The 16,589-nt window shown below is 42.6% G+C and overlaps 2 protein-coding genes across 6 annotated transcripts in view; one reads left to right on the forward strand and one right to left on the reverse strand.

Moving 5' to 3' along the window:
* Nucleotides 1-4,778, forward strand: part of EML6 (EMAP like 6) — a 283,528-nt gene extending 278,750 nt beyond the window's left edge. For both annotated transcript variants that reach the window (XM_029937369.1, XM_029937368.1), the window contains 3 exons: nt 131-284; nt 671-771; nt 2,873-4,778. In XM_029937369.1, the coding sequence (XP_029793229.1) occupies nt 131-284; nt 671-771; nt 2,873-2,897 (280 nt within the window). In that variant the 3' untranslated portion in view covers nt 2,898-4,778. The remainder of the gene's footprint in view (nt 1-130; nt 285-670; nt 772-2,872) is intronic.
* Nucleotides 4,779-4,915: 137 nt separating this feature from the next.
* Nucleotides 4,916-16,589, reverse strand: part of RTN4 (reticulon 4) — a 72,828-nt gene continuing 61,154 nt past the window's right edge. For all 4 annotated transcript variants that reach the window (XM_029937363.1, XM_029937366.1, XM_029937365.1 and 1 more), the window contains 4 exons: nt 7,309-7,378; nt 6,559-6,605; nt 6,293-6,351; nt 4,916-5,905 (listed from right to left, as the gene is read on the reverse strand). In XM_029937363.1, coding sequence (XP_029793223.1) covers nt 5,863-5,905; nt 6,293-6,351; nt 6,559-6,605; nt 7,309-7,378 — 219 coding nt within the window. In that variant the 3' untranslated portion in view covers nt 4,916-5,862. The remainder of the gene's footprint in view (nt 5,906-6,292; nt 6,352-6,558; nt 6,606-7,308; nt 7,379-16,589) is intronic.

Consider the following 16,589-nt stretch of genomic DNA (forward strand, 5'->3'; position numbering starts at 1 on the left):
GGACAGAAGAGCCACAAGATCATAGCCAATGATGCAAAATAGCCCTCTCTCCCTCTTACATGGGAGGGGACACCTGGCCGGGGGAAGCCTTCCCATGCATCTCCTCTGACACCTCTTCTTACTCAAACAGCATTCTGGGAGACGAAGTCATTGGCATCTGGCCACGAAATGCAGACAAGGCTGATGTCAACTGCGCATGCGTGACCCATGCTGGCCTCAACATTGTCACAGGAGATGACTTCGGGCTGGTGAAGCTCTTTGACTTTCCATGCACAGAAAAATTCGTGAGTCTTCTTCGGAGTAACTCCCTGCACTGCCTCCAGGCTCTTTTCGTAGTCTGCGGGCAGCAGGGGCAGTCTAGAATCCAGAACAAGAGGAATCGTGTTCCAGCCCTGTAGAGATGTGGGGACACCTAACCTTTTCATTTCCCTTTGGAGGGGAAGTTCTGGAAGTCGGGAGAAGGGAGGTTGGGATGGGTACAAATTGGCCACCCCAGGAAGAATGGGATAGGAAAACCAGTCACTGAAAGACTAACAGAAGTGTCCGGACCAAATGGGGATCCCGGGAGTGAAGAGGACTCTGGGACGGGGAGAGTGGAGTCCTGGAAGTGGTCTGTGGCGGCTGGGAGGAGCAGGGTCTCAGCAGGGTCTCTATTCACTTTTGCTCACAGGCCAAACACAAGCGTTACTTTGGCCACTCGGCTCACGTGACGAACATCCGCTTCTCTCATGACGACAAGTATGTGGTCAGCACTGGAGGAGACGACTGCAGGTATGAACCTGACTGACCTGCTGCGGTTCCCCAGGCCTGGCTGTCACTCCCCCTCCAGGGCCCCCACATCAGGTGTCCCGTGGGACATAGGTGAGGGCTGACATCATAGCAACAAGGACTTGTTCTGTATTGTCTCTGGTGACTCTGAACCCAGATCTCGAAGGGCCCGTGTCCCCACTAGAGCTGTCCTGGGATTGGTGAGAAGGGGAGGACAGGATTCCTCCCTGGGTGGAGGGACAGGTGGGTAAGGACTCAAGATGGCTGATTTCAACAGGACAGCCCAAAGCATCATTGCTTATAATCAGGCCTTGATCCATAGAACTTTTAACTTGTAACTTCCAACTGATCACCAGAGTGCTTCAGGTGGGTGATTAGGGGCGCCTGGGTCACTCAGTTAAGCATCGGTCGTGCATCCAACTACTGATTCTACCTCAGGTCATGCTCACACTTGTGAGATCAAGCCCCATGTTGGGCTCCATATTGAGCATGGGGTATGCTTAAGGTTCTCTCTTCCCTCTACCCCTCCCCTGATCACGGGCACTCACACGTGCTCTCAAATTAAACATATACATATATTAAGCCTCCGTCTCCATGAGAAACCGTAAGGACATTACCGGGTTTACATGAGCTCAGGTGAGAAGTGAAGCCATTAGGCCCAGTGCTAGTTGGTAGCAAGAGCCCCTCCACCAGCTATTGGACTGGGCTGCTTTCAACCTTAACTGCTCTGAGTGTTAAACAGGCACATGTTCCGTGTGAGGTGTGACTGGCCTTCCAGTGATTTGGAAGGACCCCTGCCAGCTCCAGAGATGACCTCAGCCTCTTCAGCATTTCCAAGAAGGCCACTTTCTGTTGTCCCTCCAAGGGCATTCCGTATTTGGATTGTGGAGGAACAGGACAAGGTCATCCCTAAATCTCAGTATCCATCTCTAATGTGGTTGAAGGGCTTTATTGCAACATGAATATGTTTCTATTCAGCCCAGACAAAAAGCAAAACCCTTGGGGGCAGGGGTGGATAAAGAACTGTAGCAATCCCAACATATATTTATTTTTTTAAGTTGTTTATTTAAAGCATGGGAGGGGCAGAGAGGAGGGAGGGGGAGAGAGAGAGAGAGACAGACAGACACAGACAGAGAGAATCCCAAGCAGACTCCATCCACAAGGTCAGCACAGAGCAGGGCCTGAGGTGGAGTTAGATCCACAAGCTGGAAGATCGTGACTGAGCCAAAATCAAGAGTCGGATGCTTAGCTGAGCCACCCAGGTGCCCCAGATACCTTCAGTGGTCTGAGAGGTTGTGGAGGAGGCGCCTGTAGACCATGTCAGTCCACTTCCTATCCAAGGGCCTGGAGAGAACACCGCCAGCAGCTCCCAGTGGAGTGGAAACGCCCATTGAGAGCGGCCCCCGCCAGACTGTGAACAAGCTAGCAGTAAGTGACAGAAGTGAACTGAGATCCGAGGTGACTTTTGATTATGATAAAAGGCTTAGAAGTAATCTTTAAAATGCAGGACCCTGGGCCTTTGTAGTCCTGGCTCTATGCTGAACACTAGACAGGGTTCTCCTACTTAAGTGGAGTTGATAAAACCTTGTCAGTAGCAGCAAGAGAGATAGCGTGAAGTCAAATTGCCAAAAGTCCTACGTTCAGCACACTCAGGCTGCTGAGAGAGCCAAACAAAACGACAGGCCTTTTTAAAAAAGCAATAGATCTTTATTTTTTTTAATGTTTATCTTTGAGAGAAAGAGGGAGACAGCACAAGTGGGGAAGGGTCAGAGAGAGAGGGAGACACAGAACCCGAAGCAGGCTCCAATCCAGGCTCTGAGCTAGCTGTCAGCACAGAGCCCGACGCGGGGCTTGAACCCACGAACCATGAGATCATGACCTGAGCCAAAGTCAGATGCTTAACCTACTGAGCCCCCCAGGTGCCCCCAAAAAACAAGCACTAGATCTTCAATTGGTGCCAAGACCCCTGATTCGCCCTTAGAAGTTGAAATGTCCAATATACTTGACCTGAGCTGGGCTGGGGGGCACTTGGTAAGATTGTTTTTTGTCACCTGACAAAATCAGGACGCCCAGCCATGCAGGACTGTCTGATCTGCCCTTTCAGTGTGTTCGTGTGGCGATGTCTGTGAAGCCGGAGCCCTCTTTACTGCTGCCGCTGCCACTGCCAGGCTCCCACAGGGGCAGTGACGGCCCCTCGTCGCCACCAGCTGCTGGGAAAGGCCTGCGCTGCGGGCCGCACAGCTTCCAAGTGCTAGTGAAGTGGGGTGACTGCTCCCAGACTCTGGAATCTCCAAAACTGTGATGCCAAGAAGGTCAGTTCTAAAGTGTTGAGAGTGCTGGCCTCGGTTCCTGAGACTGTGCTCACCGCTGACAAAAAATCCCGCCGACGTAGCCCACCGACAAAGTTTAAAGCCTCAGTTACCCTGACCAATATGTAGCTTTTAGTTTGCATCAAAACTTTTACAAAAGATGTTTTGCTATTATGTTTCTATATACTTTAAAAATGTTCATTTTTACAAATGAGTTGAACAAGACAGCTTAATTTAGATGCGCCTAAGCAGTAGAAATACTGATAGCCTCAGTTCTCCACATTTAGCTTTCAAAACCAAATGAGCCATGTACAAACAAGTTGAGAAACTTCATTTTTTTAATGTTTCATTTGCAGAGTTTTATATCCATTAAGTGCCTTTGAAAGTTTCCAGTTGTGTGGGCTGCTGTCTCACCTCCCACAAATGATCTCCTTTCTACATATGGTGCTAAAACTTTAAAACTGAGGAGGGCTACAGGACCCTTACCAGATTCCTGGTCTGTCACCCATGTCATGTGTTTATGTCACAAAGGCTTCCGAGATGGAAGGCCTCAGTTACCTGCTTGGGAAGTAGTGGCAGGTGAGCAGCAAAGAAAATAAATTCAGGAGGGAGGGGGTAGAAATGGGTTTTCACTGTTTAGTGCCAAACCTACAAAATCCAAAATAGAAGTAAAATAAACCTCGACTACAGAATTGAAGGAAGAAAGAAAACAAAAGCTCAGATGGGTGGAGGATGAACTCATCATCCTAAAATGGTAATAAATGGCGGTGACCCAGGGCCGACCTGGGCCTACCACCCCACGGTGGGGCTGACCTGACACCACGGATTTGTTCAGGTGAACTGATCTAGGTCACGTCCAGATACGAAGAAAAAAAGTCTCAGCAGAACAAATTCCTAGGCAATACTTGATAAGATTATTCAATAAAAACAGGCTGGCCTAGAGTTCCTCGGAGCTGGCTGGCTGACAGAACGTGACCTGGATAGTATTGACCAGAAGACATCCCTGACCCCCTCTCCCTCCTACTTCCCGCTTGGCTCCCCGAGGCCTCCAGGAGGGGCTGACAGCACACACCTCGAGGAAGGCTGGTGAGACCCGGGGCCTCTGAGCACACATGCACCCATCAGGCCTTCCCATCAGTGAACCAAAATTCTGGGTCGTGAGTTACTGGCTAGTGGCAGTTATCAGTTTAGCAAAAGGCGAAATGAAGCATTTTCAATTAAATAGATTAATAACATTTACCCCAGAAGTGCTTCAGCATTCTAAGTGGATTAGATCACCCACGAAGCTATTTTTATATGCCAAGTTATGAATGCCTTACATTAATCCCCTGATAGGCCGTCGGGTCCCCGTTAGAGTCCCTGCGCAGTCCCGATTCTGTTTTCTGTAACCATGTCACCGGCGATGCTGAGGGATGACCGTGTCTGCCTAGACTGTACCACCGACCTTTCACAGTAATCCGATCTTGCATTGAAATAACCATGTGGAAGAATAAATTGATCACTGAGGATTATGTACAACTATATTTAAAGAGCAATAGTGTCTGTGTCAAGAAGACTTCTTAAATCTTATTTGTAAACATTTATATGGTATGATTTTATGTATGTTCATAAATCCTGCACTGTGTTCTATATGTCAAAATATTGTTGCATGAACTTATTTTCAATTAGCAAAGTATAAAAAATACATAATTTGAAAACGCTTTGGTATGTGTCAAATTTGCTTATGTAAGGACAGTTGCACAACGCACTGGAACGCCTTCCGCCAGTACGAGCCGCCGTGCACTACGGTGTGTCTGCTGTTAATCTGGTGCAGTTTCATGGAGCCAAAATACCAAACATTTTGTCTATAAGCTTTATTGATACTTTGCTTTTACAGTTCACAATGCATTCCACAGATTCAGTACAGCTTAAACCACAAATGTATAAATCTTCATTTTATAATTTTTTTTGCATAACAAGGTTTGATATTTGCAAACAACGTTTTTGGAAGCATTAGATTCAGTCCAGAGATTCAGAGTCTGTGACAAAATGAACTACAGGAAGTCTGTGCAGTGAAGTTTATGCTGAGGAGTCCTATGTGCAGGGCATCGTTTCATGTGGAAAACAGATGGTAGCGCTCCTAGAAATAGATTTTCTTTTTCTAGCTTACGTGCTTCGGAACTACACACGTATAACCAATGACTCTCTGAAACATCAAGCACTGTGGGGAAGCCGGAAGGTAAAGGTCTAAGCTTTGTGAAACACTATATATAGAGATATATATATATCTATATTTACTTATATTGGCAATTAATATAACAGTAAAATTCACAATACACCTAGAGCATACCAAAAAGGCAAGCTTTTTCACTCCTGCTTTAGTGGTATGATCTCGTCTAAACATTTCATTTCAGAAAATCTGCATCAATCTACACAGACCAGACACAGTGCACAAACTGTGAAAAGGATTATTTTTTTTCAGCTTCACTTTCTCTGCAATTCCCTAAAAACAGCAAGACTACCTGCAACAAAGTGTAATATACAGTTTTCTCAGATCTTTTTTTATTCACCAGTGCCTCATATCAGAAAAACAAATATGATTACGGTTTAAATCCATACGTAGCAGCTTACAATATCTAGATGATGAACACATGGCAGTCAAGACAGGTAATTTTCCTCGGACACCGCCTTGCTAAAAATAAAGATCTGTGAAACCGCAATGTCAAGGCTTCCTTCTTCCCTGACCCTCCCCCATGTAATCAAATGAAGATCCCCTTTAAACTATTGTTAATGATTTCTGGCTTTTTCATTCAGCTTTGCGCTTCAATCCAGGAATTTTCGCTTGGATTCTACAAATGAAAAGGTTGGGACAAAGAGTCAATGTAAATATTTTTAGATGTTAAGTGTTTTAAACAGCTGTCCTTCAAGAACTACTTGTATATTGATCAGCTTGTACCAGAAAAGAAATCCTAAGGCTGTCAGACTACAAGCTGTAACAATGCCACCTTGCCTCGTAATTAGAGTTAACAAGGCCTTAAATACAACAATAAACACCGAAATCAACAATTCCAAATGTAGAGAAAAGTCTTGTGGCAATACTGTCGCACTTTCTAGGTGTGATCAAGATTTGCTACTCATTATGCCTACAGGACAAAAATAGTACATTTTGTTCTCAAAGTCCAATATACCTTGTCCTTAGCAAAAAGAAAAAAAAGTTGCAGATTTTAAGTACTTACTTAGCCATAGCATCTTTAACATTCTTGTTTGCAAGTCCTAGATAATGGTCTATCTGCGCCTAAAGAGTGATATAAAGGAGTTACTAGAAAATTAACATTGCTAGAGTCTTAGCAACCGTTACTATGTTCCAGCAAATTAAGGGCTTTAAAAAGGCTTAAGAAACCACATTTTTCATATTTATAAGGCTATGGAAACTGGCACTAATACATTTGTTTGACGTAATACAGTGAGACTTGCATCCTGAAATTTACACTTAAGAAATTACCTGATGCCGCTCATAGATAACAGGAACGCTGAAGAGTGAAATCAGAGCTGAAAAAGGAAACACACAGCCTTTAACACAGACTGGGATGGTTTAGGGAACACACACCAAAAACGGTAAACTCTGAAGAGAGCTAGGCAGTGCTCCGAACGGATGGATGAATACACCAGGGTCTCCCGGAGGCACCTGCTGCGGGGGAGCCACTCCAGCCCAGTGAGGAATTAACCGAGGGATCCTTCAGGATCCGTCCCTAGCTTAAAATCACGTCACACGGACCTTATAAAAGACAGTCACCCCAGGGTAGTGTCGGGTATGACTGCCCCATCATGTAAGGCCAGCCCCCATCTGGTTTATCACTATTCACTGGAGCATTCTTCAGGAACTTAAGTGGCAATTCAATAAACAATATCAGTATCAGCAATTTATTTAAAGAGATCATAACCTCAAATATACATCCTATCTTCCCCACAACATAAGAATTTTCTCCGCTTTTTATCTCTTGGGGCACCTGGGTGGCTCAGATCACGATCTCACAGCTTGTGAGTTTGAGCCCCACACTGAGTTCTGTGCTGACAACTCAGAGCCTAGAGCCTGCTTCAGATTCTGTCTCCCTCTCTTCTCTGCTCCTCCCCCACTCATGCTCTCTCGCCCAAAAATAAATAGTAAGAAAAAAAATCATTTAAAATGTCTCGAAGCTTCTGCACACAATCTTTTATTGTACAGTTTTTCATTCTAATAGTTTTGTAGACTTACCTAAAATCAGTAGTGTCAGACCATTGAACAAGGCACCAACGTAAGTAAATACCCACATCAACACTGCAAACTGTAAGAAAATAACATTAGCCTATTAGAAACATAATTCTCACAAAGTTGAAGCTTTCAAATAAAAGCATGCCATCTAAATGCCAACCTACTAAAGGCATAATCATTGGAGACTTGGTACATATAAAAATTTCATCTTGAAGTCACCAGACTCAATTCAAAATTTCAGAATCCTAATTAAAACAGATTTGACTCATTTTGTCTGGACTACACTACCACGGAGTTGATTCAATTTTCTCCGAGATCAGAAAACAGGCCAAAGGTATACCTTCCTCCTTCAACTCTAATATGCATTTCGCTTTGACATGGGAAGCCCGAAAAGGGATGAGAATTTGCTATTAAACCTGATTGTAAAGCACTAACAAGTACTTCAAGATCCACATACGCTGAATAATTCAAACATTAAAATCTCAGACATCTGAATAAGTAACAGTGAGGCAGGAGTACTTAGGGTCAGCAAGAATGGGTTTCAGGTACCCAAATCACCACCTCTAGCATTTTATAAAGGAACCGAGGCATTGACTGCCGAGAGATACATTTTTTAATAGCCATGGTGAGCCCTGGGGATAAGGATGCCTCAAACTTGTCTATCTGCTAATAAAAATATTATTTTTTTGGTCACTAATTTCTTTAACAAATATCAATATAGTTCTTATTATATTAGTGCCAGGCACAGTTTAAAACCCTTTACAAATATTAACTCATTTATTCCTCTTAACGTGATGAGGTGGGTGCTATTACCACAGCAGATGCAGGTAACTCAAGAATAGACAGGTTTAACACCTTGCTCAAGGTCAGGTTTCACGGCCCCCTTTATGGGTGGGGGACTGCAGAGAACCAACTAAACTCTCCTACTTCAGTAATCATAGTCTTAGAATCTAGGGTTTTGGTTTTTTTTTTTTTTTTTTTAAATCATCAGAGCTGTTCAGGAAAGGCTTTTCTAAAAGATTTCATTTTGAGAAGTCCTTTATTTCCTCTTCATACTCTGTTCATGAAAGACTGGACAAGAGGATTGCAGAGGGTTCTTCCTGTTCTAAAATTTGGTGACGTATAGTACAGACTCAATGACATGTTAGGAGCAGTTCTTGGAAGACTTAGAAACACAAAGTCAGCCTGGAGTTTATTTTATTAATTCCTTTGCTTTCTATTAAAAGCCTTCATGTGTCTGGCATTAGCTCTGCCCTAGTTAGGAGGTAACACAATATGATGCCACCATCTACATGATTAGTTAGGGACATACAACACAGTGTGAGTAAAAAGGAGAGGAGGTGGGGGCCAGCCCTCCCATCTCCTAGAGCAGGGATCGGTGTCGGGCGCCAAGTTTTCTGTCTGCCTCAGGCAAGGATTATCACTCTCCAGAGAGTGAACCAGCAAACAAGATTTGCATCTAGAGGCCGGAGACTGCCATTTCCTGGTCAAAATAACTTTGGCGTCTGTCATGCTGGGCCAGACGTGAAATGACCAAGGTGCACAAAAGATCAAAACCCTATTTTGGATTATTCAGTGCTAACTCCCCCCTTCCCAGCATTGCTGAGGCAAATCTGGGTGTTTCTTTTGATATTCATTTGACTCTGTTTACCTGGTAACTGACCTTGGTCAGCTGCTTTGTTTTCCCGCCTTGAAACCTTTATAAAAGACAGTTTTCTGAATAAAGCTCTCTCTCTCTTTTGCCTGATCGAAAACCGTGAGTGATGTCTTTACTCTCTGCGTCTCCCTCTCCTGCCCCCTTTTTCTCTCCCTCCCTCAGGAGAAGGACCCGTGACTGAGGTGCACTCAAAGCTGGGGACCGCGCGCCTAGACCTGGCGAGCTAGCGCACCACGGCACCCGCAAGTGCCGCTCCAGCCTGGGGTGGAAGCGGTCGGGGTCGGCGGGTTACGACAGATCGGCACACCTTTCCTTTCATGTAAGACAGTAAGATAATAAGCACGTTTGCTTTTTCGGGCCATAGGGAGTCTTTCACATACCCTTTGAATGCTGTCTCTGAATTTTTTTTTTTTTAGTATTATCCCTTAAAAAATGTAAAAACCATTCTTAGCTCTCAGACTATATCAAAACCCGCCATGGGCCAGACAGCAGTTTGCAGACCCTTGGAACTACAGCAGATCTTCCTCCAGACATTCATTCACTCCACAAAATCTGATCGCCTACTAGGAGCTGAGCACCACGCTGTAATTAAGATGTTGAAACTCACAGTTACTGCAGGTTAGGAACACAATTTGGATTTCTCCATCAACTTCAGTTCTACAAATAGCAATACTCTGGTTACCCCTACAACTGAATTTAATGTCCAAGTGACCAAATGTCAAGCATTCTTAATACCTGCCAACTGAAAATCAAAAATTAAATGCTGCCCCAGACTTAGCAAGTGCCATGGTAAGAAAGGTCTGCAGAGTGACTTGTTAGCCAGGCTTTTTCCTCTCGGGAGTTTTACAGACTCCTATTGCAGAAGCTAATTTTAACTTCTGCACCAAAGCAAGTTTGCTACAGAACATTTTCAAGTTTTCATCACTATCCACGTGATGAGGGGAAAAGCACGAACCTTCCACGTTTCAGAAGAAACTGCTTTAGCAGTAAAGACACCTTTGTCGTGACAGAATTCAGACACTCTCACACACAAGCTAAAATTAGTCCTAATTTGGTCAGAAAGTCGCCCACAAGGCGGCACTCCCAGCTCCACAAGGAGAGAAGCCCAGGGCTCCACACCGAGGCTAAGGGACTCAAATGTCACTGGACTTGCTTCTTGCGGGACACTCTTCCTGAAAGCCACATTACCCAAAGACAAAGAAAAGAACAGAAGGAGGGAGGACTTGATGTCTGTGGAACCAGGCAGTGACGGAAAGGCACGAAGAAGCCTGGACAGAGGCAGACAGACACACACACACTCTCCCTCTCAGGGACGCAGGTACAACCTGGCTCGACAGAAAGTTGCCGTCTACGGATGTCAGGCCAATGTTGCCCAAATTTCCCATTTTAAGAGAAATCAGACATTCATTTTTATGTATCACAGAATTTTTAAATATTGCAACTAAGTTTAGAGAAAGGTTTACACTTCAGGGACTCGAAACAAAGAGGCTAAGTAAGGTTTTCCAGAGAATACACCATCAGAAGAGAAAGTAATGGTAGTTGAGGACATGCATCTAGCAACTGCACAATTACTGGAACTGTTATATAATGAAAGCAACTAACTTTTTTTCCTACAAATATATTAGGTCAGTTAACCTCATGATTGTGCCAAAAGTTAAGTGCTATTATCATCACCATAGAAGCGCGACCAAGACAAAGAACAATGAAGCAAGTTGCCAGACCAGAGGTCACAGTGACCTAAGGTTTTTCTGACTCCAGAATCTGTCTGCTGTGGTATACTGTCAAACCCCCTAGAGAGCGACCATTATGAATGCACATTTGCCACAAATGTGCATGCTGTCATAAGGACACAGAGAACGCGCCCGTAAATACTTTCCGTAAATACTTTAAAGACACAAACAGGCAGGGGCTCAACTGGTTGGGCGTTTGCTTTGGCTCAGGTCATGATCTCACAGTTCCTGAGTTCGAACCGTTTCAGGCTCCATACTGGCAATGTGGAGTGTGCTTGGGATTCTCTCTCCCCCTCCTCAGTCCCTCCCCCACGTGCTCGCTCGCGCTCTCTCTCTCAAACAAACAGGCAAGTTGCATTTTGAACTTAGAAGTTCTATGCTATTCCATGGCAATTACTTTGTGACATCATAGCCAATGCATATTAACATATAAATCAAAGATAATCTCTCTTCAGGCAGTAATGAGAGGAAAAGGCATCGAAGTACAATGAACGTCTAATAAATACTCAAAGAGGGCAAGGACCATGTCTTTTTGGCCTTTTGTCCAGGGAAATGGGGGATTAAATTTCACTGTGTATCAAATACCTCTTTTAAAAGCTCTACAGATATTTATTAGATGATCTCTCAACAAATGGGGGATGGGTGGGCACTATTTTTAAGGAAAATGGAAGAAGGATGTGTAACAGAATTTCAGAATCACTCTGATAATTCTGACATTTTCAAACTTTTTCTGCATTTTTAAACTCAAAATTATTTGCTTTTTTTTTTGACATCTTCAGCCTCATTCATTTTGAATCACTTTGAATCACTTTGATTGCCTACATTTTCCCTAGCCCATTTCCCTTCTAATTTCTCTGTGAGCCAGAAAAAGCAGAACTGTCAAAATGTGTATGTTAATAACGACATAGAGCCCAAGGACTAGATTTTAAAGTTCTCTTGGGTCAGCTATTTCTGGAGACCTTTTTTGGTTCACTTGCAGACTTAAGACTATATTCTGTATTCTGATGTTTAGGCAACCACAGCCAGAGATTTTCTTACAATTTTATCATATATGTTCACTGAAGGTCACAGAACTACTGTCAGATAGCATCTAGTCTTTATCACCCAAAACTGAATTACAAAAAGAACCTTTGCCTAAAACACATGATCTTGGTATCTGGTAAATAAAATTATTACATTTTTTTTCCCTTGAGATTTGAGGTGTCAAAAGGCAGGATACCTGTCGTGAAACTTGAAAGCTGAGCCCAGCAGGGCTGATCATATACCCTCTTTTAGGACAGGCAAGGTGGGGAGGGGGAAGAAGGAGTAGGCGAAGAACAATAGTCTGGGGGTTATCACTTAATGCCAAAACTTCTAAAGACAGTGATTCTCCTGGCAGTGTCCCCAGAAATGTTAAATCACAGTTTTAGAAGAAGGGGCTCCCCATTCCTCACCGCACCTGCCTCCCGCCCTGCTTGCTAGTTTCCAGTACATGCAGCTCCCCTGGTGGTTCCGTCGTCGTGCAGCCAAGACTGAGACACTGTTTTAGCACAAACCCCTTCAGAGATCCCTTCCACATAACAGCCATCACAGAAACAGAATTAACCCTTAACTACGTGGTCTAAATATGTTCAACTACCTTATACGTCTTTTCTGGTAGTCATGGATGTTACTTAAAGTCAACAAATACACTGGGCAAAATAAAATTACCTTGCTCTTTCTGACTTCTCACAGACTACGGAAGTACACCAGACTCTCTAAGAAAAGGCTACATACACAGCTTTTGCTACTCAATTTTACTAGGGAACATTCTTCCTTTGCTTCCCTTTCATTCATCCCCCTCCCCCCACCTAATGTCTGGCACTCAACGGAGCAAACCCACATTAAGGAAGATAACCTTTAAAACAAATCCTGAGGGTTGGACATAACATTTGGCTGAGGTGAAAAACTAATGTTTCAAACCAACGTTTAAAATAAGTTCTACTGAATGGATTTAGAAATATTTTGTCAGTGATCCTGCTATAATATTTGGCTAAAATTAATCCTTTGGGAAATATATTGTTGTGCCATCGGTAGCCACTGGAGATCTTCTCTAGGACTTAGAAGCTTGCAGTTCACTGCAAAGAGCAAAACAAATGGAACTACTGCATGAGAATTTAAAAAGAAATCTGCAAAAACAGGTATTTGTATCTGTCCGAGTCAACCAACAAAAGGAGTCTTAAGCCAGGCCCAGAGAGAACCACCACCTCACATCAGGTCTTTTCCAACAGGCCCGATTCCTCATGAAACTTGGGAGTTTGTTTTGTTGAAAGAATAGGCTCCTCTCTCTCATTGGGGGGGGGGGGGGGGGGGGAGAGCAATAGGCAAGGAGACAGAAAAGTTTCACATGCTAAGAATAGTGGCTTTAAAATTTTCTAAGGAAAAAATTTCAAATAGAAGTAATGGTAATTGTGTCCCAGAATCTAGAAATGTAGATTATATAAATTTGAGGGCACCAAATTTATGAAGGCAGTGAGTTGTATAGAAAAACCTCTTCTGGGGGCGCCTGGGTGGCTCAGTCAGTTGAGCGTCCAGCTTCAGCTCAGGGCATGATCTCACGGTTTGTGGGTTCGAGCCCCGCATCAGTCTCTGTGCTGACAGTTCAGAGCCTGGAGCCTGCTTCAGATTCTGTGTCTCCCTCTCTCTGACCCTCCCCTGCTCACACTCTCTCTCTCTCTCTGTCTCTCAAAAATAAAAAAACATTTAAAAATTAAAAAAAAACTCTTTCAAATTTTCATTTGAAAGCTATTATTTTAAATACGCCACAGAGCTTTAGACCATGTGTATTTTCTACATTTAAGAACTTATCAATGAGACTCCCACCGCATTTTTTTGAATTTAGGGTGGTATCCATTTTCCTAATGATGAATGATACAAAATCAAAGCAATTCCAATTAGAAGCTGGTTCTTCTAAGTTCTTCTTTTTTTTATGTTTATTTTTGAGAGAGAGCGAGAAAGCGTGCATTCAAGCCAAGAAGGAGCAGAGAGAGAGAGAGAGAGAGAGAGAGAGAGAGAGAGAGAGAGACAGGATCCAAAGCGGGGTATGTGCTGACACCCAACGTGGGGCTCAAACTCAAGAACCGTGCGATCATGATCTGAGCTGGAGTCAGCCACTTAACCAACTGGGCCACCCAGGCCCCCCGGGTACTTATAAGTTTTAAAAAATTCAATATTATTTAACAAATTCATCTGGAAACTGGAGAGACCAAGGCTACTTATTAGCAGACTTTTGAAACACTGAAAATCTAAACATAGGAAATAAAATGAATCAGTCTAATAGGCCCAACAGATTTCTCCTTTATCTGAGTTAAGTTTAAAAAAAAAAAAAAAAAAGAATGAAAATTGCTTGCTTTAGAGAGAGAGAATGGGGCTCTCTACTGGCTGTTGCAGCTAAAAGGCTAGGAGTAATACAAGGAAAATCATTTTCTTACAGAAAAGAAAACGGTCTATATATACACACAAACTGTGGGGACCAAGAGTGGGAAATGCCGAAGGAACTATCTATAGAAAAGGAATACTATTAAATATTTTTTATAAAGAGCCAAGAGTGTTAAGATTTTTGTCAGCTTTTTTCAACAAGAGACATTTAAACCAAGTATCCTGTGTTTCTATAGGACCCTTATTCAGGGGAAACAAACAAGATGCAATCTGTACTACTAAGAATACAGTGACATTCAGGGTTTAATTAAAGGGGGTCAAAAGGTAAAAAGAAAAAGTTTATTGGTTTTTGGGTTACCCTATGGATAGGAAATGAAAAAAAAGTCATACATATAAAAGTCACCAAAAGCAAAAATTTATCAAGTTTCTCTCGCTTACGCTAGCTCCATCATGAATAACATACCTGCTTAAAAAAAACAAAAACAACCACTTAAGGTTATTAGCAAAGGAAATTAAAAACTGAGCTTTAACAGCAAAATGAAATTCTTTATCTTATAGAAGTAACTTATTCATAAAATTTCCTCATCGTATTTTCAAGTATCTGTGATGTAAAAGGTGTTTAGAGTATTTCATCAGGCCTCCTCTAACATTTTCATGCTGCTCTAGCCTTTGCCAAGTATTTCCACACGTAACTGCCTACACTTAGGAATGTATATGGAGGGGGCGCCTGGGTGGCTCAGTCAGTTAAGTGTCAACTTCGTCTTGGGTCATGATCTCACAGTTCCTGAGTTTGAGCCCCACATCCGGCTCTGTGCTGACAGCTCGGAGCCTGGAGCCTGCTTCAGATTCCATGTCTGTCTCTCTCTCTGCCCCTTCCCTGCTCGCACTTTCTCTCTCAAGATAAATAAACATTTAAAAAAAAAACGGAATGTATATAGAGGACAATACAATTCATAAGAACAGTTTTCTTTTGACTGAAGACATGTGGAAATTTTAAATTAAAATTTGTAAAAACCAGAACATAACAAATCATTCCCAGATCGATGTTTTATTTTTAAACAGACTTCTTTAAGAACATCTCTTCTCTCAAGAATAACAATTATAGACACAAAGAGCTGCCTTCGTGTGCAAACATGAAGGATGACTTTTGGTTTCTATCTGTTGCAATTTTTATTAAGTCTACAAAAACACTGACTCTCCTCTATCAAGCTTCAATTACCAAGCTTCATGAACTTTTTGATGTCACTTCCCACCAGCAATTTTTGACTGCTAACTTCAGAGATGGCCCTTTGCTGTTTGCAGCTTTATCACTACTTACGGTGTGTCTTCTCAACCAATTCCCACCCCCAACCACGTCCTCTTAAACCGCACCAGGACCTTTCTCCTCAATGGTTCTCCACACATTCTACCCTGGCTGTCAAGCTATAAATATAGCAAACACCACTTCAATGAATAGGAACTGGCTTTTTGTGGCACCCATATGTACAAGGTTCTATTCCACTTACTCCAAACGATTTTGTTATCTGTTCCCTTTGAAAGTAATTAATCAGGGGCGCCTGAGAGGCTCAGTCGGTTAAGTGGCCGACTTCAGCTCAGATTATGATCTCCCAGTTCGTGGGTTCGAGCCCTGTGTCAGGCTCTGTGCTGACAACTAGCTAGAGCCTGGAGCCTTCTTTGGATTCTGTCTCCCTCTCTCTCTGACCCTCTCCTGCTCGTGCTGTCTCTCAAAAATAAATAAAAAAATAAATAAATAATTGAAAGTAATTAATCAAACATCCCAAATAACACAGCCCTAATAGTTTTATTTACAGACCAGCATCAGATAATTTCAAAGCACTACTACAGAATGTCACTAGATGCAAGCACCCTATATCTACAAAAAAGATACTAATAAAAGGGAACTAAATGACTTTTCCATTAATGCTATTAGTAAGTAACTGAGATTCCCATGCCTAATCTGAAGGACACAGCTGAAAATAATACCCATTTACTGGCTTATGATGTTTGTTAAAAGCATTGAGCATTTAAACCTATTCTAACCAGTTCAGAAATCGCTTCATTGAGTCAAAAGGCCCAATCATGGTATTGCTATGATATCCTTGGTCTGCATGATAAATTGCTAACTAGTACATATCTCTTGCCAAAGAAAAACTGTAAGTATTACACCAGTACATTTCTACCAAGGCTTAGACTGGAAAGGAGTCTATCTTAAGCATGATCACAGACAATAATACAAAACACAAATGGTAAAGTTCTATGTAAAGAACTAAGGTCCCAGTGCTTGGAGCTCACATTATAAGCTGATTTAGGGCTTGTTTGAGTCAATGAACCCTGGAAAAGCTTATTTGCAAGGTGAGACTCTAACAGGTGCTCTAGCAATACTGAAAAGCTTAAGAAAGACTTCCAATAATTACTAACTGAAGATCAGTTGAGGTGTCCAACTATCAGAACTTTTCCAGAATAAACATTTCAGGAAAGAGTCCAAGATATGAATAACACAT

This window comes from Suricata suricatta, chromosome 4, assembly GCF_006229205.1.
Source record: "Suricata suricatta isolate VVHF042 chromosome 4, meerkat_22Aug2017_6uvM2_HiC, whole genome shotgun sequence".
NCBI lineage: Eukaryota > Metazoa > Chordata > Mammalia > Carnivora > Herpestidae > Suricata > Suricata suricatta.